At 39.6% G+C, this 23,052-nt stretch overlaps 1 protein-coding gene across 1 annotated transcript in view; it reads right to left on the reverse strand.

The window, feature by feature from the left end:
* Nucleotides 1–23,052, reverse strand: part of adgrd2 (adhesion G protein-coupled receptor D2) — a 54,169-nt gene that overhangs the window by 9,948 nt on the left and 21,169 nt on the right. Inside the window, exons 11-22 of the mRNA XM_042488886.2 lie at nt 22,934–23,039; nt 22,798–22,853; nt 22,481–22,607; nt 22,229–22,332; nt 21,901–22,003; nt 20,156–20,309; nt 16,666–16,799; nt 14,027–14,142; nt 10,112–10,232; nt 3,807–3,848; nt 3,614–3,667; nt 3,247–3,394 (exon numbers count right to left, since the gene is read on the reverse strand). Coding sequence (XP_042344820.2) covers nt 3,247–3,394; nt 3,614–3,667; nt 3,807–3,848; nt 10,112–10,232; nt 14,027–14,142; nt 16,666–16,799; nt 20,156–20,309; nt 21,901–22,003; nt 22,229–22,332; nt 22,481–22,607; nt 22,798–22,853; nt 22,934–23,039 — 1,265 coding nt within the window. The remainder of the gene's footprint in view (nt 1–3,246; nt 3,395–3,613; nt 3,668–3,806; nt 3,849–10,111; nt 10,233–14,026; nt 14,143–16,665; nt 16,800–20,155; nt 20,310–21,900; nt 22,004–22,228; nt 22,333–22,480; nt 22,608–22,797; nt 22,854–22,933; nt 23,040–23,052) is intronic.

Raw genomic sequence — 23,052 nt, forward strand, 5'->3', positions numbered from 1 at the left:
TTCTAGTTTTGTGTTGTTTCAATGTGGAATATTTTCCACCAAATATGGTGCACTCAAATGTGGAAATGTGGGATGTGGACATGTTAGCCATGAACGCAGTGTTTGGATGACGTGCTGCTTTCATGATGCAGTCTGTGTTGAAAGGGTGCCCTCAACAGTTCAGGAGCTCATCTTAGTGGCTACCAATGAAAGCAACAGTCAAAAATCACCTATAAAATCATGGGATTCTTTACATGACTACATATAGTTAGAAAACAATCTCTTCAATCATCATGAAGAGCAAGCACAAACAGAAATGTCACGGATTGGGTGGCTAGAGAGCTATAACAGGCTACCATTTCTGTGTAATATAAGGGTAAAATGAGCGATTCAGCTATCAAACAAAAGATCAGCAGTTCAATACCCAATTCCTCCTCTCCACATATTGAAGTATCTTTGGACAAGTTTGGGGAAATTGCTGCCAATGGCTGCTCCATCCATTTTTATTGCATAACAGATGGTACTTTGTATGGTTGCCTCTGCCATCAGTATATGAATGTGTGTGTGAATGTGACATTAAGGCATAATTGAGTGGTTCAAAGACTAGATAGTCACTATAAATGCACGTCAATTAACTCACTGAGTACCACTGACGTATATATACGTCATTCAAAAGCCAACGCTTGAGTGCCCTTGACATATATATACGTCATAGTGTGTTTTCTGCGGCTGGCACAAGGGGGCGCTCTCACTCTCCCTGTGTGTAATTTTGGGGCTGCTGGGATTCGTAGTGGTAGTACAAAAGACGGTATATCAAAGCATGAAGTGGAGTAGCCGGGATCAGAGAGCAGTGTGATCTGTGTGGAGGTGAATCGAAACTACAGCAACGAAGCTACATCAGTTCAATATTGGCATAAAATGCCCCCCAAAAAACGGAGAGGGTCAAGTAGCCAGTTTCGCCAGCGGACGCTGGAAAAAAAAACTCTCATGGAGAGATGTCTTTTATGTCACTGAAGGCAAAATTATAACATTCAAATCACTGTCTTGCTTGATGGACTATCTTTCACAAAAATGCATTTTTCTCAGCTTTCTAGAAAAAAAGTGTTTTTTTTATGAAACTAGCCTCTATTCAACTTCAGATAAATCAAGAATGGAACAAGGTGCAAACAAACGTTTTTTCATGATGAAAAAGAGAGTTTCTTCTTTCATTTGAGCTATTCGGTATTTTCAGAGTCTTTGTACAAAATATTCTGTGGGTCTTGAAAGATGACTCAAAATGGCCAGAAAAGCTGGCACAAGCCACTTTCCATTATATAATAGGGCTGGCACTCAATGAGTTAATAACAAAAAATGGACACAATGAATTCCAGCATGAGGGTGCAAACTAAACAATGGAGGGAAGTAAACTAAATGGCCATGAAACATATTTCTGAAAAATACGTGTAGGAGATTTCTTTTAACCTTTTGAACTCCTTTTGAATAATTTAACACCCTGCTAATGAGTATAACTGGCTGCTACAGCCAAATCATACTGTACTGGCTTTATTTTGCCTCATTAAAAGACATTGAAAGTAAATGTTGGAAAGGTACGTAGGTAAGGTCATCTAAAATATAACTCAAACTATGATAAAATTGGTAAGTGCGTCCCATAATATAGCAGTAGAACAAAAAAATGCTGTTGCCTTTTTACAAAAAGATCACACCATAAGGCCTCCACTAAGTCCCTTCTTTGTTGCATCTTTTCATTTTACCAAACAATAGTGGCTTCATTCCACTCTAGTTGTGATTTAAGTCAGCATACCAGCATTGCATAAAAATGGCATAACGTGACAAATATAATCACTTGGGTCCCTGTTATATTGCAGCTGATCTCATCCTTTGCTCAAAGGTTAAGGAGTTATTGGACTTCATTGTATTCCCAAATAGCAGACATTTTTGGCAGCTGTTTTTCTTTTTTGAATTAGCTGCTAAATGCTTTTAAAATTTTTCGACAGTGGGTGGCACACTTTAGACTTTGACAAAAATGTCACACCTGTCCCGTCCATGGTCCCATCCTGCCAGCACTGTCATTGCCTCCACTGCCAGTTTTATGGCAAGACAACTGCATCCCACAATTTCTCAATCATACCTTTTAGAAAGAATGACTGGGCGGAAAAAAGGCTGGAAATTTAGTTGTGTAAAAGGGGATTATTTAACCCCTGCAGCCTCTAAACCTCTGCCTCCTTGTTGTTAAGTCACAAAGCCTATATAATATCATTTTCCATTTCTGATAATGTTGGATTTGCTGATTTACAGATGTTGGTGCCACCCAGCAGTAATATCTATGTGTGTATGATTAAACAGACCTGCAGATTGTGCACCTGCTTTTCCTAAATGTTAACATTTAGACAGTTTCCTGCTACAGATGTTCCTTTGGCGCTTCTAAACAGTTACACAGTATTCAGTAGTGCTGCTTCCTCAGTTTCACCTGCAGAAAATCTCAGAATGGTCCTTTGGTAATAATAACAAACACAATTTGAGTGTGTCCCACAATCCTTTCAACACTCCCCCCATCGATTAATTTCAGTGTAAGCCAATTCTGTAAACCACCTTTCGAGGCTATATAATATGCCACTGGATGGTATCAGCTAAAATGCAACTAAAAATAACTGTTACTGGTGTTATGATATGCCACTGGACGGCTGGCAGGGCACCTGCCGAGGCAGTATATGTGGACGGCGTTCACATGATTTACCGCTGGATGGCGTCAGGTTGAAATGCTACCTGTAGCAATTTAGTAGGATGAAGGTCCCTACAGGACAGGATGAATCAAACAAACCAAGGACTTTCATGTGGGAATTTGGTGTTTACTTCCTGTCTGAATGTGATGTTTTTCTCCACATTGCCCTTTTTGCCAAAACTTAACCATCTCTGTCTTTTTGTCTAATCCCAAGAATGTGCTTTTGGTGACGTCCAGGCGTTGGTTACCATGTGCTTTTGTTGACTTAAGATAACCACATGCTTTTGTGGTGTAACCCAATATGTACTTGTGTTAACATTCCGGCGTCGATAGTAGCATCCCAGAATTTCTGCAGCAGATGCAGAGCGATATCTAGAATGTAGTATGTAGACGTGGAAGTGCACTGACAAAGTGGTGATAACTTGAAATGAGAACATGTCGCCAAGTCTCTCTCTCTCTCTCTCTCTCTCTCTCTCACACACACACACACACACACACACACACACACACACACACACACACAAATCAGCTCCAGGTTAGCAGCCTACCGTTCTTGATGACCAGTGACGTGGAGATGGAGCTGGGGGGTCCAGAGGTCTCACTGGTCTCAGGGCTGGAGGGTGTGGGTGGACTGCGGCCCCAAGAGGTAACTGGGGCCCTCTGGGATGGTAGGAAGCTGGTTGGCTGGGAACAGTTCAAAAAAAATACATCATAACCCAATCAGAAGTGCTGCAAAGTGATAATTTTTTTTAATAAAGTAGAACATGTGCACTATAGACTACTACACTACGAAACAAAATAGCTGCCCATGCAAAAGTCAGAGGTCCTCTAAAATCAACATTTGTAAAGAGGGAATTTATTTTCTGTCCTGCACTGATGGACCTGATCACGGCACTGTGCTCTTTGCTCACTCACCGTGAAAGATAAGGCCTTTCTCTTTTCTTTGATCCTCTTTATGGCATTCCTCACCTAAATGAGAAGCAGCGTTTACACCCACTGGTTTGTCCAAAAAGCTGGCAGCCTCACATACCATACAAAGATACATTCTGATATTCTGCTGCAGAGCTGACAGGCAGCAGTACTGACAATGGACTGAATGCCTCCTTACCTCACTGTTGTAAACAGCATAGACTAAGAAGATGTACAGGCCCTGTGGAGAGGAGAGAAGCACAGCAGGCATGTGAAAGGTTGAAAATGGAAAAGAATAAATTCCAATTGCATTTTTACAGCTTTTATTGACAATAGCTTCATCAAGTCCATTTAGTACTCCACTCTGTCAGTCAACCTCTGCTTTTCTCTTTGGCAACGAAAAGAGAATTGCAAAATATCTCTTGGTGCTCTCAGTGTGTGTGGTTTTCTACTCCCTTTTGGCACGAGCTTCAGTTGAATTCAGCAGGGTGCGGCACTCAACTCTTCCCTGAACTGAATCCAAATTGGATCTCTTCAATGTAGCTGTCTATACAAGACATGCCATTTGGAGAATGTTTTTTCTAAGACTGCATTTTGTTGACGGCCTGTATGTCTGCTGATGTTCTGAAGCAGTGGGGTAACTATGAAAATGTGATCCCTTAAAACTGCAGTAAGAGTCCGCCCCTCTTCAGATCAGGTTATTCTTGAAAAGAAATAGTTTATCTGTAGATGTGCTCATTTTCAGATAGTCTCTGCTGGAAGATAGTGTTGCAGTTCAGACTCAGCTTATGTTCCCAGTAAGATTGTTGCTTTTAGAAAGTTACAGGAATTGTTGTATACTCTTTTGGTTTCAGAGGCTGATAAGCATTTTTGTTGAGAACACTAGTGCATTTAGCTGCAATTCCTGCAAATAAAAACCCCTCTTGTAATCTGAATTAAAAGTCACAAAAGTGCACTAAAAGTCTATTTGGCTTCCAGTCTTCAAAACCAAATTATAAAACAGATCTGGCACAACACATATGACCTTTACAAAAATGATGATTTGTTTTCTGATCTGCCACCTCTAGGATTAAGGCCTGATTTAGTTTAGGCCACTCAGACCACTTTGTTGACTAGATAAACGAGACTTGGCTTATGTTGCACAGTTTGTGAGAGTTTGTAATCTGTAATCTGATATAGTCTTGCTTTTGTTGGTATTTGCACATTTTGCACATACTGCACTAAACTGTACAGTTTATCCTGAAACAGCTATATTGTATATATTTATGCCATACTACTTTTAAATGTAGATTTGTCATATTGTGACTGTAGTTTTCTAATCTTTATTTTGCTTATTTGTGTTGCTCTTAAGAAATTCTTGGTATGCTTAATGTATGCGCCATAAAACCAAAGCAAATTCCTTGTTTTTTAACACATAACTGGCAATAAAACCTTTTCTGATTCTAATTCTGGTCCCCAGGGTTTCAATTCATGAATAATGTTCACCTTTTTTGGATTCTCCATTCACCATGGAAGCATGTAAAAATAAATAAATAAATAAATAAAGTAATATATGATGAGTAATAGATTAATGAATACTAATTTTGCAGGTGAAGCGCGGAAGACTGATGTCATTATTCAAGCTGCTTGCATAAACTGTTTGTCCGTTTTCCTATGAAAAGCAATGCACTCATTTGTACATATGCCATCTAATCATGAGCCAGTAATTTGTGCATAACCCATGTATTTTGGAAGGCTGTGATCACATGACCAATGCACTGCCAGGAGTAAACAAGGAAGTGGTCCCTGGCGGTCTTGTGAGGAGGATGGCCGGGGTGACTGATGGGTTGCAAATTTTTCCAATGGAGACGTGTTCAGAAATGCGTGAACTTTGAACCATTTTAAGGAATGTGGTCACCATATTTCTTTTCCAAAACCTAACCTCCATAACTTGACCTCCCTCAACATCCATCCATCCATCCATCAATCCATCCATTTTCTTCCGCTTATCTGGGGTGGGGTCGCAGGGGGAACGGGTGGAGCAGAGCACCCCAGACGTCCCTCTCCCCAGCAACACATTCCAGCTCCTCCTGAGGGACCCCTAGGAGTTCATTCATGCTCCATTCTACCCTCACTCATGAAAAAGACCCCGAGATACTTGAACTCCTTTGCTTGGGGCAGCAACTCACTCCCCACCCAGAAGGGACAATCCCTCAGCGTAACCAGCGTAACTAAATTTTACATTAATTACGTAACTTGACATTCTTCGTGCGGCACTGATTTGTACGTTACCATATGAACTAGTATGTTGTTTTTTTAAACTCCAATCTAAAACAAAGTAACGCGGAGCTTCTGTAGCAGTAGTCCTGTTTGTTTCTGCAAGCAGAGAGCATGCCAACCACCATCTACTGTATGCAATATACTGACCATCCATCCATCCATCCATCTACCATCCATCCATCCATCCATCCATCTACCATCCATCCATCCATCCATCCATCCATCTCATCCGGGGCTAAGCAAAGTACTCCAGACATTCCTCTCTCCAGCAACACTTTTCCGCTCTTCCCAACTGTAGATGCATAAGTATCTTATACAGCCCCACTTCAAAAATCCAGAACTATCATTTTGAAGAATGCCCCATGTGAAAGGCAAAAAATTACATTAGAATTGCATAGTAAATTCAAAATTGCTTACTTCTTGATGGGTTTAGGGTATGACTGCAAAGAAGATTTTTTAAGTCTTAATATGCTACATCTGCTGCCATTTTTTTGTATATCTAGGTAAAACATACCATGGTGGCTACTTTGTTGAGGCTTTCTGGGGGGCACCTCTCAGCCATTTGTCTCATAATCTGCTCTGTAGTGCTGAAACAGAATAATTAACAAACAGTCCTATAGTGGGCAACTCTTAAAAAGATTTAACTACTTTGACTCTGATTATCAGTGTATATCCATAATAATGTACATGTAAACAGTCTAATCGAAAAATATGTCTAATAAATCAGACGTGTTTACAGGCAGCCCAATGAGGTAACTTTTTTTTTGAAGAAGAAGAAAATGGGCTAGCCCTGCATCGTCCTCCTACCTACATAAAGAAGAACTCCTACTGTCGTGTTATCTGCACTCAGCTGGACACTGGCAGTAAATCTAAATTAACTAGCAGCTCTCCAGGGGTCACCCAGGGGCTAGAACATTTTGATTAATTAAAGACCAGGGAAGTGCACTGAGGGGTGGGTGGGGTAAGAAAAGACAAGAAGAGAAAGACATCCTGAATGGGCAGAAAGTATAAGGACAGGGAGAGTGTGTGTGGAGAAAAGGTTGAAGTGAGTGTGTGAGAGAGGAAGTAGTGTTATGTTATCAGGGGAGGAGGGCTGGAGGTAGATGTGGAATGACCTGCCATTCAAAGGACTCACTGCTCTCTCTCTCTCTTTTTTGCTCGCTCTCTCTCTCTCTCTCTCTCTCTCTCTCTCTCTCTCACACACACACACACACACACACACACACACAAAAGTGCATGAATACACAGTTAGTAATGATGAACAGATAAATATGACTCATGGAAAAAATATCATACACGGACATTCTTGACACTGAGTAACAGCAAATAAACACACAATGTACACACACAGACCCACAGGTCTCGGTACTCTAATTTCTGTCAAGTAACTGACAAAGTCGAAAAAGAGCCATGAAATATTCATTTAATATCAATGAAAATGAATGAGCTCACGAGAAAAGGCATAGTTCTGAGGCTAGAGTGAATGATGAACTGGATTAAAAGAAATTACCCAGTTAAAATCTCAATCGTACTCTCACTGTTTATTTTATTATAGCATCAATTAAATTATTCTCAAAAAAATGATGACATTTCTAGTGAAAATTATTGCTGGCTTACCCAGTCAATCACTTGAAAATACAGCCTTGTGTACTCTCTTCTGTCAGTATCTAAGAGCTAGAGCTTCATAATGATGACGACAAGTCCAGTCAGAGCTCTGAGGACATGCCAGATGAAGGGCAAGCTCTCCAAAAGTACAATAATGAATATTTATTTCTACAATTTACAATTCTACAATTTCATTTAGCAGACGCTTTTATCCAAAGCGACGTACAACACAAGCAAGAATTTAGACTTAAGGAAAAAACCCTGAGTAAGTGCAAAAAGTGCTTCAGGTGTGATTGGTCACAGGTATTGCCGTCTAGTGGGTTTTTTTTGAAACCAAAGTAATAACCAGTAGCGATCTCAGCATCTGAGATTCAACAATCTCAGTATCACTGCTTATGATGACAGTCAACATACAACATCACACAACTTTGTCAGTGCTAGATAATCATTAGGTGCTGGGTTTTGGACCTTCTGACTTAATTTACCCCAAAGGGCAAAGCGGAGAAGAGTCAGGTTATTATTTCTGTAGCTTTACTTTGTGAAGTAGTTCTTGTGCTAAACAAAAAAAAAAACCAATATTTTAATAGTTACAATATAAGTGGCCCATTGTGATTTCATGGAGATTGGCCTGCCTGAATTATTATCCCTGTCTGCCCCTTATTTTTATTATATTCATCATTCATTAACATATTTATCTCAGTGCTTCCATGTTAGGCATGTACGGGTGCTGCATCATGGTCTGCACTCTTTTTGGTTAATTTGATGGTACAACAATTTGGACTTTCCTAATTGTAGACATTTGGGCTTCATAACTTAAAAGTTTTCCATGACAAAGACATCATGCAGAGATTTCTGATTTTTTTTTTGTCTTGTGCTTAAACATGGCTGATTTTTGGCTACTTGGGGAGAGCAGAAACAAATTGTAAACACATCGACTTTTAAATTGATATTGCAAAGTTGTTAGTGAACAGTTGCTTATTTACACATCAGGCAAACACAGACCGACATGATCATTCACCATATGGAGTTTGTGGCCGCGTAACGAATGTAAGTGACTGTCATAGCCTCTGGTTTTGTTCTCTACCAAATACTTGGAAAAATCTGCAGCCCGTTCTCAATCCTAGGGCATCAAATACAGGTGCTTTGTCACACCCCTTAGCATGTGATGAAGATACCAAAGGCAGTCCTCTGTAATGTAAACCCATTCATATAAATATTTCACACTCAGAGCAGCTGACATTGTAGAAAGAGCGATAAAAAAGCAGTGTGCTCTCACTCCAAACTCTTCAAATAGCTCTGCTCTGTCAGTGCTTCTGTTGTGTGAGTGTAATGCCAAAAAAGGCACCTTTCGCCGGAACACATCTGGGCGGTGTTAGATGGGAACACATGGCTGGTCGGTGTCAGATGGGAGTGTACTCATAGAACCATTATTATCATATGCTGGCAAACAGCTGGATGGCACCAGCGAGTCCACAAAGATCATGCACAGGCAGCTTGAGAATGCAGCTGGACAGAACCAGTCGTGTGTGCATAAAACATTGAAGGACAGGTAATAATGTTGCCGGTGACCACGTAATATAGGGAGTGCAAGTGCCCTTAAAGGGCGGGCAGGTATGGAGGTGGATGGGTCCCACACACAACTGACTTTCGTGTGGGAGCCTGGAATTTGCTTCCTGTGTGTGTATGTGTGTGTGTTTTTCTCTACACTTTACCATGTGCCTCTTTTGCCTAAACTTAACGATCTATGACTCTGTTGCCTAATCCCAACCATCTACATACCTACATTTTTGACATCTCACTCTCACAAGAGACTGTTCCCTCCTGCCTCAAGGCTCTTACCCCCATCCTGATGAAGTGCTTTGAGAAACTGGTTCTCCAGCACATCAAAGATAACATTCCTGCCAGCCTGGACTTTCACCAGTATACTTTCAGAACCAACATACCCACAGAGGATGTCATATCTACTGCTCTTCACTCAGCCTTCACTCACCTGGAGAATAAGAACAGCTACATCAGGATGCTGTTTGTTGACTTTAGCTCAGCATTTAACAGAATCTCTCCCATGAAGCTGATTGGAAAACTGAACACTCTGGGCTTCGGTGTGCTCTGCAACTGGATACTGGACTTCCTCACATGCTGACCCCAGAGAAGCTTGAATTGGCAGTCACACCTCTTCTACATTAGTGGCTGTGGCCAGCCTCCTGCTGTTCACACTGTATACCCATGACTGCACTCCCAGACATCAAAAGTACTCTATTGTGAAGTAGGCGGACAACACCACCATAATTTGCCATATTACAAACAACGATGAGAGTTCATACATTTCACAACTGTAACATCATGGTGCAAGGTGTTTCACCCAGGACACAGCTGTGTGTCACATAAAGACGCTAAAGGGTGTGTCTCACAGAAACACCAGAGGGTGTATTTGATTGTTTTGATGATCTGGGATAAGAACTTGTTGAAACGTCTTTAGCTACTTAATGCTTCACTGTGTTCATCTGCTTGTCTCTGACTTTGTCCTCTTGCCGTTGAGCAGGTAATGCACTGACAGTTTTTTAGAGCTTTTTCATTGAGAATACACCTACCTGCTGCTGCTGGAACTCACACAATGAGCAAGGTGAGAGTTTGTGTGTTTACCTGTAGGGCGTTGAGAGCGATGAAGACATAAGCAACTACTACTGACAGATGGACCAGCACTCCACACAGCCAGGTGAGACCAAGCACTGGCAGCAGGATGAGAACTGGACGGGTCACAGCCCTGAAAACATGCACACAATGCACATACATGAATCACACATACAGTACGTGCATGAATCATACCCACATATTCCCAAACATAGACACATGAAAACGAGGTCCAACAGATCCCCCGAACAAAACTTCAACTCAGTGAGCTGAATTCCTTCTCTAAATTAACCATTTTAGAAAACGTAAGTACAGGTCGACAGAAGGAGCCAGCAAAGTGAAGTTTTCAAGGTATTCTGATGTCATTTTCCTCTCGAATATTTCCTCCTTGAATCCTCATCAAACATCTCTGTGCAGTTATAGATTTTACCGCCTACCAAAGTCATCCTCCTGTTGCTTTGCAATCATCCTTTCAGTGATCCTGGTGCTTATACGGCCAATAACCATTTCATGGGGCAAGGCAGAAAAGGTTGCCTTTGTTCAAACCACCATTGTTGTCACACTGCTGCACCTGGGTAGAGCGATTGAGTTTCAGACTGCACTGTGTCTGCAAGGACAGTGCCGGCACTCACTTCCCTCTTTTCCCTTTATTTTTGAAAGTCGTTTTCCCTCTAATCTCCTGAATTCACAGAACACTCTGGAGCTGGCACAGACATCTACTTTCAATCTGTTTGTGAGGGCATGAAGAGATAAAGTGAGATGGGGGTGGTGTGTGTGCGTGTGTGTGTGTGTGCGTGTGTGTGTGTGTGTGTGTGTGTGTGTGTGTGTGTGTGTGTGTGTGGGTGTGTGTGTGTGTGTGTGTGTGGGGGTGATGTGGGTGATTGTGGCATCTCCAACTGCAGAGACAAATCTGGATGGAAAAAAATAGGATAAAGACAAAACATACTGTAAAAGAAAAATGAAAAAGTCTATCTTCAATGTTGAAGCTTGAATCTCTCTGTGGTTTTGACTGGCCTTATGTGCTGGCGGCATGGTACTGCATTGGCCAATTTGAGCCTGTTGGTTGAAGGACTTTTTCCTCTGAAAGATTATTTTTAGTGATTTTTTGCCTTTATTTGATAGTGTAGAGGTAGAGATGGGAAATGTGGGAGACAGACGGGTATGACATGCAACAAAGGCCCCAAGGCTACTGAAGAATCAAACCTGGGACTTTGCAATAATGTGGCATATGCTCTAACCATTCTTTGCTACCAAGGTGCTCTAGGTTGAAGGACTTTATACCTGAATGTGAAAGGAGATCCAGGTCTGTCCACAGCCACAAGACATAGTAGTAAAACTCCTTTTAACTATAGAATACTGACCTGTTTTTAACCACATTATTACAAAATATTAAAAGAAAAATGTCCCTTAAGCTGTCCTCACATACTCCTCAGAGATATTGCACTTCCTAGTTGTGCAAACTAAATTACAACATACACGCATTCAAGTGCACTGGTCAGAAAAAAGCAACAAATGTGGACGCTAAAAGTAAAAAGGTTGTTTTATTTCGTGGCTGATGTTTTGACAAAAGCAAGTAGCACAGAGTTCCTCTGTGCTTCAGCTGTGGAACGAAGCAATTGTGCTAATTCCGGCAAATACAATATTTTGCAGAGCACGCAAAGGGAGCATTAAGCACACTAGGGTTTAAATCCAAAGTTTCAACACAATACAATATTAGATCAATTCTTTGGACAATAATATGATTTTTCGTAATATCTACAAGTCTGCCAGGATACAATTTTGATTTAATTTCATTCAGGGGCCTGCGATCGATATGAGATGATATCAGTAAATGTCCCCATCATTTTCTTGGGTGCTTACCATTGTCTGCCTGGCACTGGGCCAATAGTACTGTCTGAATGTTTAGAAAGAAGGTGTGATCGTACATGATATGAGAATTTCAAAATAAAGGGGTATCAAAAAATAACGATATTAATTGATGTTTTCACTTTGTATCGATGAAAGTGGATTTTGATCACTGAATCAATGTTTTGATACAGATCAATGTATTACCCTACTAATACATATTGCACATAGATTCCTTCATCCATGTATATATCATATAGGTGGTGCAGTATTAGGGAGATTTAGATGGTGTGATACAATCAGCCCATTCTCATTTTAAAGGCACAAATTTGAGGAAACCCTCAAGGCCGTTTTGAGATATTGTGTTCACAAAAAAGAGAAAGATGCACGGTCACATTGGCCTTGACCTTTGACCATCGAAATCTAATTGGTTCATTGTTGAGTACAAGTGAATGTTTGTGCCAAATTTGAGGATATTCCCTCAAGGTGTTTAGGAGATATTGTGTTTACAAGAATGAGACAGATGCAAGGTCATAGTGACCTTGACTTTTGACCTATGACCACCAAAATCTAATGTTAACATCCTTGAGTCTAAGTGAACATTTGTGCCAAATTTGAAAAAATTCCTTCAAGGAATGTGTGCGTTATCACGTTCACGAGAATGGGACATACAGTCAGAGGTTTGTCCGGATGTATGGAAAAACCCGAATACATGATGCCTTCAGCCACGACTATCTGTACAAAGAAATAAAAATGCACTAATTCCTCGTTTGTCTATTGTTTGATTAAAAAATCTAGTGGCTTGGTATTTTTTGAGATTGCCGAGGCTTTCTAAAGATGAGACTATTATTTGTTACACATTGTCAGATAAACAGGAATGAATGAGTTTGAGGCTCAGAGCCACAGACAGGGTAGGGAAGTCAGAGAATAATGAGAGACTAACACATTGTTGGGTTCAGTCTATTCACAGGATTTGCTGACAGTAAGGAAAACATGGCCTGCGATATCCTTTAACTTGATCATAACTAATGAAAGTAACAGAATTTCTGTAAGATGTTATGAAATGAGAGAACGGGGAAGGGGTTCTGTGGCCAGTCAGAATTGTGTTTTCAAGGTCCTAGAACAATGATGAAGCGTGTACATGGATTACAAAAGGCCTTCAAAACTGTCCTCAGTTATTAGGCTTGTTCAGTGGATGGCAGAAACTCTAAAGTTACCATTCTGACTTTACTGTTGCTGGCATGCGTCATGTTTTAGACCCTGATCATGTTTTTAAGTGTCTACAAGAACTAAACAGTCAGTACGTTTCCATGCACAGTTAAGTGGAGCTACAGTTATAGCTCTATTAGGCCATTTAATTAGAATACTGTCCCTGTCTCAGTATACAAACACCAGGGGAGAATCCATTTATCCATTTAAAAAATGACATCAGTACTGAAACAGTAAACTTCATTGGGAATTTGATCATTCCAAATCCAAAGCGCCTTTTGTGCATTATGTTCTGTTAAAAACAAACTTATCGCATGCATATCTGACAACATATAAGCCGCCAACGGTGGCCAATATCAGCTGATAAAATCTTCTAATCCATATATTGGTCAGGCTGTTTTTACATGTATTTCAAAAGTCCAGTTTTAGATGGACTAATACAATAATTTGACTTTTTCTAACATTAAGTAAATGTTTTGGATGTTAGAATAACAAATCCTGGCTGAATGCAGTAAAGACAGAACTCAAAGTGTAGCGTGTGAGCACAAGTACACACACGCATGCACGTACGCACACACACACACACACACACACACACACACACTCACAGATGTGTTGGGACCAGGTGTTAAGCTGATAAGCCCTTACAACTCCCACAGCAGAATCCAAGCCTAAAGTTACAAGCACTCACACTGTCTTTATTGACTGTGGCTGGCTCGACCAAAGAGGAAACAGTAAGTACGTGTGAAACGAAGAGAGTGTGTGAGAGAGTGGGCGCACAAGAGAAAAAGACTCATGAAAGAGCGTGCACAAAAAGCAGGAAGAGCGAGAGGCAGACTGACAGAGAGAGGTAGAGAAGCCATTGTATCTCACCAAGTGAGGTCAAAGGTCTGCATCTTTGATGCTGAGCTTGGACTGAGCATCTTAGCACGACGACGAGCGCTGGAAACGGTCACCATGACAACCCGACACAGCACAACTGCATTGACCTGCCAGCAGAGGACAACAGCATCAACATGGCCTCCAGCAAACATGAGACGTGCTGCTGCAGACCCACTTGGCCTCAAGCTCACATGTAGAGGAGGGCACGTTTCCCCTCCTCCTCAGGCTGCAGGAAACCACATCACACTGAATAGCACTCAGCCATGAACATTATTTCATTTTTCACTGCTCCTGGCCTATCTGAGATGAAAAAAATAAAGGAGAAAATATATGTATCAGGGAAATTCAGAAGCTCTATCCTCATCTGGAAAACAGGATCCTGTGAGTTGTTTATACTCATCTTCTGCTTGTGGCAGCATGGTGGTGCAGTGGTACCTATGAAATGTTTTTGTACCTTATTTATTGTTTAAGAACACTGCAGAGCAAATCAGGAGATCAACATACATGTGTAGTCAAATTAAAAACATCTTTCCTTACCTGCAGTCCCAACATGAATACATAAAACACAAATGATAAAAACACACAAAGGGCAGAAATTTGCAGCAAATTAAATAAAAGATTAATATCACACACACTTGTATTGCTCTTCACACAAAATGTGCTTTTCAAAATCAAGATTTAAAAAATATATATGTAAATTTTGTACTTTCATTAAGAGAGAACTAGCACTCAGCCATTAAGTTTATTTTTCAACCAACATCAGCCCTAATCATAAATATCAAATATTAATTGATTTTCAGATTTTTAACCCCTAAAAGTTTTTGTCATGATGCCTCTATGTTTTTGGATGAAAAAAGACACAAAAATGAATTAGATAAAGATTTTTTTTGTTGATTTTTTTGTTAAATTTTTCTTTCTTTTTTTTGTTTTTTTATGATCTGGGATTTTTCAATGATTAGCAGCAACATTGATCGTGACAGTGCACCGAGTGGAAATAGCGAGTATTTTCTCCATATGTCAAATATGGTTATGCATGTTTTTTTGTTTTGATGTCTGTGGGTTAAAACATTGCAGTTTGAATGAGTTTTAATGGTGCATTTTTTTGCACTTAACAGTATGAATGTAACAATTTAGCGTGTTTCAGACTTATTGTAGGAGCTGAACTGGAAATTCCAAGATCAAACAAAAGTACACAATCTCGCCAAAATGTATGTCATCTGCATGAACACAGCCAAAATGAACAAACACTGATATTCTCTGCATTAAATGTACAAATGGAAAGTATTTGTGATTTGCATAAAATTACAATGCCAACATTCTGGCGACTGGGTTGACGCACTTTAAGGTGCAACTATCAAATATTGCTTTGGACTTTAACTCACATATCAAGCTGGTACTGTGTGAATTTAATACTGAATAAAAAAAACATAATTGCTGTCCCTTATTTTTGCTTTAAACATTTGAAATAAACTAATTTGAAAATTTTAAATAGTGATTATAAACACTATCAAATTCACAACACAAAACAATTGCAAAGGTTTTAGATTTTAAGGTCCAATGTGTACGATTTAGGGGGATATATTGGCAGAAATGAAATGAAAATATGTTGTATTTAGTGTATAATCATGTGAAATTAACACTCATTGTGTTTTGATTACATTAGAATGAGTCGTTTACATCTGCATAGGGAGCGAGTCCTCGCTTATGAATATCGCCATGTTCCAAACCATGTTTCTACAGCAGCCCAGAACAGACAAAGGTTGGAACTCGATTTGTCCATTTAGTTGGACTACTGTCCTTGTCCCAGTAAACAAGCACCCGGGGGGAATTGATTTATTGACAAAAGAATGTCACAGTTGGACATCTACTTGCTTCTTCTGGTTGACCTATTACATCATATACAAACAAGTTAGCAAGTGGCAAACTGCTTATGGATTGCATGTCGAACGGTAACAACATGGATGACTTTTTGGTGCTGTACATTTTGTATATACTCTACGGGTCAAAGTGTGGCTTTGTGTGGGGCCTATGGAGCATGCACAGAACACCTTGACCAGTTCAGGTCAGATTGAGGCGCATACATGAGGCACATACATGAAAGAGTAAATCAACCCCCAACTGCATTATCTAGGTGTGTTAGTCCAGCTTTGAGAAATTTGATCTTGTATGATTTCAGTAAGATAACATGTTTAAATGTATTTTAAAAGTCTAGTTTTAGTCGCACTAACACAAAATTTCAACTTTTCTGACATCATACATCATGACTGACTCTAGATAGGTTCAAGGAGTTCTTTTGGATTTTTTTTGCGTCAGCTACATAGTAAGACGACCTGATTTGCAAACTGAAACAGCTTCATGTGGTATTTACAGGTTTAAATCACCTGGTCAGTTTGTTCTGGAGAGGAAGAGACCTACGTGAATATTTCAGCTCCTGATAAAACCTCCTGAACAAACACTGAAGGAATCGTCATGAATATATGCCACACTGACCCTAAGGAGTGTGTTTTTTTTCAAAGGCAAGTGAATGAACATAACCACAATACCCATGAAGCTGTCTCCACACACACACACACACACACACACACACACACACACACACACACACAAACACAGAGTGTAAGATTACATACCGCCAAGACAAATATCACGGGTCCCACAAAGGCCCAGATGGTGTCAGTCTTCACATTGAGCCAGCAGTGATCGTCTGCCTTGTATTCATCCACTGATACTGCCAGTGTTATTCCAACTATGAGAACAGGTAGTCCTGAAAAACAGTTTGATAAAGAAAACATTGACTGTGGCAGTGCTGTGACAACAAAAGAATCAGCATGTTTAAATACATATTTATGGAGCAGACTATTTAGTCTCAGTCTATTTAGTCTGAGGTGGAACATTTGGCACATCTGCACGGAGAGCTCAGAGGAACACCTTAATACAGAGTGTTTGTTGTGCTTATTCATTCACTGTTCCACATAACACACAATCACAGATGGAACTGGGAACATGAACAGTAGCAGCAGGATGTTTAGAAAAAAATGGGTTAAAGTTGTACAGCATAATATCATATCCACATTACAATGTTATTTTAAATGTTGATTTAAAGAGTCTGGGAGCCCAAATCACCAAAAATTTCTTAATATGCAATTTAGGGACTTACATGCATAATCAAAAGCATAAAAAATGATCAGACATTAGCCTAAATCCATATGTGAAATATTGTCATTTTAGTTAATTCAGTTTTCTGAAGCTGGGTTGATTTGGCTGCAGTTATTCTGGCTCTGTATCACCTAATAAGGATAAAGACAAAGAAAAATTCAAAGTCAGCTGTCAGTTGATACTGATTTAAGGTACAATGCATGAGGTAGATTTATTTGTCATTTTTCTCAAACGTAGTTTCAGAAGAAATAAAATTAAAGTTGATCCTAAATCCTGTTGTTATGACGACGGCGGCACATGCAGATGCAGCAACCAGTAACTCCTCCTAGTTATTTAACATGCCAAACTGAAATCCCTCTATGCTCCTTTCAACAGGCTGCATTCAGAAACACTAACACTGAGTGCTGGAGCACTCTGGCACAAACTGGACGTTGGTAAATTCGGAGCGCTGAGCATCGGATTGCAGAGTGTCAGATTGGATTTAGGAACGCAGCCAGAGTCAAAGGGCTGGAACAGATAGAACTGTACCAAGCCGACTCTGCTTTGCTCTGTTGTCGTGGAGACGAGAGACAGTTGACAAAGGTGAGATCCATGGAGGTGTCAATGAAAACGTGATCTGCCACACCCACACAGTCTGGGGAAATGTTACTATCCTCAAAATGAGCTGTTTTCAACTCACTTTTCTAAAAGTTGGAAACATTTATTTTTACTCAGATTTTTGTAGATACCTGCTTGTCAACATCACAGAAACAGCATTGCAGAGCGTTAACAGCTGATGCAAAAGGATACCTAAACATCATTAGTAGACGCAGAAGATCACTGACAGAGCAGCACCATGTGACGAGTTGGGATGAAAACATGTTGGATGAGGGGCCTGTTTTTGGAAAATTTTGTCCCTCAGTCAATAATTGCTAACGGCTGGCCTGGTAGGGGCCCTCACTTATCAATGCAATGTACAAACAAGCGCAGATCCGACCGCAGAAATCATCCTACGATAAGGTTAACGTGATTCATGCAACATGCTTATCTCGGTGATCCCAGTGTATGCAAATACTGCTGTTGATAAATGCAGCCGCTGAAAATGATCGTCTTTTAGAAGAAGAAGAAGAAGAAGAATGCTCTTTATTGTCATTATACAGTGTATAACGAGATTGGAGAGGGGAGAGCCGTGAGCCGCTGCGTCCGTGCGCGCCGCCATCTTGGAAACCCACATATCCCAACCAAACATATTCTGGGTTTAGAGATCTGGCCCCGAGAGGCTAGGGCATGAGGTTATGCCAAGAAGTGAAACTTCTTTGAGCCAGGTCCAATTTAACCAGTTCTGTTTTCTAAAAAGTGCCATTATAGGAAGTGTTACATTGACCTCCAGCTGAAGTTGAAATATATAATTCATCTATTTGTACTGACATATAGCCTTCATATATTAATAATATCAGCTGATATATTGTATCATGCTGATATCGTTATAATATACACATAAAAGCTTGTAATTGACTCGAATGTGAAACGCTTGGCCCTACATATCGGGACAACTTTCATAACCGGTGGAGGAGGTGACACAGATGTACCACCTGTGTCCGACACCAGTAAAAATCCAATCGCCTTGGCTGCTAGTATTTTGTAGTGTTTGAATCTTTTATCTGCTCTCACTGTATATTTTATCTAGATTTTATTATTTGTTTTTATTTGTGAAATGTGCTATATAAATAAACTTTGCTTGTTTGCTTGCAAGTATTTCAGTAATTACACTGTTGCAGAGTTTATTTCTTACTTTTCAAGGATAAATGATGTAAATTTGCTTTAGCTTTTTGATGTTCAAAATATTAGTGTCAGTTAAATTAGAGCGGCAGTGGTGTTCAGTCAGTCCCCCAGAGTCAGGACACTGCCAGCTTAGACAGCGAGAGATTAATTGACATAGGCCTTCCCAAAATGTAGTATTTTCTCACATTTACTTTATATTTTTAAGTGATTAATATGTGGCTGTAAATACTTAGATGTCAGTCAAAATAAAGTCTAATGACAATTCTCTGACTCAGCCAGATTTACTCTGCTGCACTGCCAGACCAGGCTGCCTCAAACTTGCATACACAAGCTAAGATTTGATTTAGATTTGCCTCCGCTTATGTCCATGTTAAAAAATGAGGAGCTTTGCGTGGAAATAACCCAGTTTTCTGTTGTATGTTTATTTCATAAATGAGGGTCAGTCTGATTTAACTGTCTATAACTTGCCCCTGAAACAGATTGAAATATGTGTTTAATTAAAGCAAATTTGGGGAATACATGTGAGTTCAAAGATGATGATAAAAGACACCATTTTTTTTTTGTTTTTTTTTGTTTTTTTTAGATTGCAACTTAATTATCTTGAGATCATGGTTCTGTTTAATTACTACATCTCATTATCAGCGGGTAATAAAATAATGGAAATGTAATGGAAATGTTGTGATGATGTCATCAGGCAGGTATGCAGATGCTGAAACCTATTCTTTCTGTGGACAGGCTTTTTATTTTTAATACCACAATACATTTTTTGGTCAAATTCAAGTTGTCATGTTTTTAAAAACTGCAACATCACTCATGATTTTACCCTCTAAGATATAATTGGTGATTATGATGATGAAAGTAATTACAAATATTTGAATTATGTTGTTAATTTTTTTAAAATTTCAATTTTTTTTTAGATTATTACAAAAACATAATTGGCAAGACCCCTAATGTGACATGAATATGTATTATTTTTGTCTCTGTCTTTGTCCATTTTTTATTGATTTATGAATTGATATTATGTTTATTTATTATTATTATTTATTATCTTCTGTGCAGAATGTGAATATATTTGTGCTCTCATGTGGGTTTGTGTTCATGTTTGTCTGACTTGGAATTGATTAATGGACTGATTGATGGACTGAAACTGCATTCATCAAATTTTCAAAGTTGACAAGTGCCTGAAGGGAGAAGAGAGCTTACCCCAGCCAATGATGTAGTAAAGCTTCATCCTGCGGTCCTCACTGATGTTGACTGACACCACTTTGCTCCAGAGCAGCAGGCCCTCCACCAGCATCCAGGAGAAGGAGGCCATGAAGAATAGGTGGAGTAGTGCCGTCACTGCAAAGCACGCTGCCTACAGGAAGAAATGTAAACAAAGATGGTTTGTGGGTTTATTGTTAACCACTGGAATATTTTGTTCAATAAAATTAATTGGCTACAAGTAAAAGTTCCACATTGTTACTCTTATTGAAGTAAAATTATTTGCATGAAAAGCATCAAAAGTAAAAGTACTCATTAGGCAGAATGATCCGTTATAAAATTGTATATTATATTGGATTATTATTATTATTATTATTATTATTATTATTATTATTATTATTATTATTATCATTTTCAAGATTACTTTTGGGCTTTTCAGCTTTATTGAATAGGAATGTCTTTAGACTGAAATGGGAGAGAGAATAGGGGGATGACACGCAGCAAAGGGCCGAGGTAAGAATTAAACCTGCAGCCGCTGTGACAAGGACAAAGCCTTTGTATACAGGGCGAGCGCTCTACCAGGTGAGCTACTGGGCGCCCCGGATTACAATTATTAATGCATCAATTTGTAAATCTCCAGTGTTGCATTTGAATTGATTTATATACTGCTGGGTATTAAAGCTAGTAACTGGTCCTTCGAGCTTTAAAATGAACACAGAGCAGTAAAAACTTGCTGCCAAAATGTAGTGGAGTACAAGTACATGATGATGACGATGTTGATGTGAGTGACAAGACAGTACATATTGTACCTGTGCGCTATATTGCAGCAGTGACCCTCATGCCAGTCCTGATGCTGCATTATTGTGACTGTCATGACCTGTTGGGGGGTGGGGATGTCTACTATACTACATTGAAAATGGTTTACATTATTAGGAGATGTCTTCATATTTAACACTCACTGAATTATTATAGGCTCTATGGACTTATGGTGAACACTTATTAATCTGCTCCTTTTTTGCAATGATCCAATATCCAATAGTAAAATCTCATAGGTTTTTTTGACAAGGGACCTAGGGTGATGCTAACTTCCTCATCACTAAAGCATTGTAGTACCTTTGAATTGGAGCATTTAATTAGAGGGGGAATTTTGCACAAATTGTTAGCAAATATACACAAGATAGAAATTATTGATAACTATACAAATGCAGGATGAAAACAGATGACATTAATGTGTACAGATTAATGTCATCTGTTGTATGTTTATGTGTCATATTGTTTTAACTGTATGCGTTTTTTATTATGTTTTTAAATATGCTGCAACACAAACTGCCCTCTGGGACAAATAATAAAATTGATTTGAACTGAACTGATTTGAACTGAATCAAAAATAACTGAATTGAATTGAACTGAAATGAAATTAAATGAAATGAAGTAGAAAGTGCTAAAATAAGTCACATTCCTCATACCTCTAGTTTTAGAGCATTTTTCTGAAAACAGACACCTACTTTGACCAAAAACAAGACTAAAAGTGATGAGTGTGAACCAAAAAGAGTGTTTGAGCATTGTATAATAACCCTCAGGTCATGTCTTGTGTGCAATGCTGTGGCAAAAAACATTTGATTGTCAGTGAGCACATATTTATGTGGTGAATAATGTGGACAGGATACTTTTTAAATCATTCGGTACATTTTCCACCTGCTGTAACACACCATAAAATGTACAAACATGTCATAAGTGGACTTCACCTCATTGTCAGACACCCAGTCACTGCACATCAACAGCAACTCAGCGACACCCAGAGCAACAATCAGGTTTTTATGGACGGTGGTCCGGTCGGATTTAGGGACACTGCAGAGGTATACACACACAGATACGCACATGCATGCAAACACACACAACATGCAATATTTGAATGAAGATCTCACAGTAGTTCTCAGGATTTTTCAAAAATCTTTCACCACGGTGCTGTTTTTTTTTCTCTTCCATTTATTGATGTGAATCTGGGAGGGTTTTATAAAATGCTTTTCACCCTCTGCGCTTTACAGAGTGCACTCTGTGATGTTTGTGACTCACCCCACAGCGATGAAGAGGATGAAGGTGAAGAGGAGGCCACACAGAGACACTCCACAGCCGATGAACGTCAGCACCTGCAGAGCTTTTTCGTTCTCTGGGCTCCTCTGACACACAAACACAAACACACACACACACATACACACACACACACGGACAGACACAGGCACAGAGCAGGAGCTGTAAATAGCAGCACACACTGTAGATAAAAGCATACAGAAAATACACAGTGATGATTGCAGAGAGCAGTGTTACCTGGGCTTCATAAACCTGCAGCAGCAATGCAAAATTGGTGGTGTGGTTGCAGTAGCACACAGTGTATCCATATTGTTTGGACACAACCTCACAGCCTTTGGTATTCCACCACCCACCACCCTCCGGACTAGTAAGACACAAACAGCACATGCTCACCAATCTACATACACAGAGGAATGCCAAGAATGAAAATATTCTCCTTTCTAAAAGTTTTCTAGCATTTGTTGCATTCTTCTGGTGAGACAGGTAAGATAAGTGAGCTATTACAGACAAATATGAGACCTCCAAATTACCTCCAAACGTTCCTTTGTACTTACGTTAGATCAAAATCCCAGAAGGCACACACTGGATCATACACAGTACCAGAGGGATTCTGTAATAAATGTGAAATACTAAATGAAAATGATATTTCATGAAGATAAAAAAGGAAATGACTGAAGAGGTTTTACTAACCTGTACTCTGTGCTGGAGCTGGAAGTGAACTGCTGTGTTCACTGGCTGCTCATCTCCCAGCACTGTGCTGGATATGACAGAAGAGCCCAGGACAGTTCCCAGATACCTGGTTTTGTGCA

Source organism: Plectropomus leopardus, chromosome 4, assembly GCF_026936395.1.
Source record: "Plectropomus leopardus strain MGB_pleo_1.0 chromosome 4, ASM2693639v1, whole genome shotgun sequence".
In the NCBI taxonomy this organism is placed as follows: Eukaryota; Metazoa; Chordata; class Actinopteri; order Perciformes; family Serranidae; genus Plectropomus; species Plectropomus leopardus.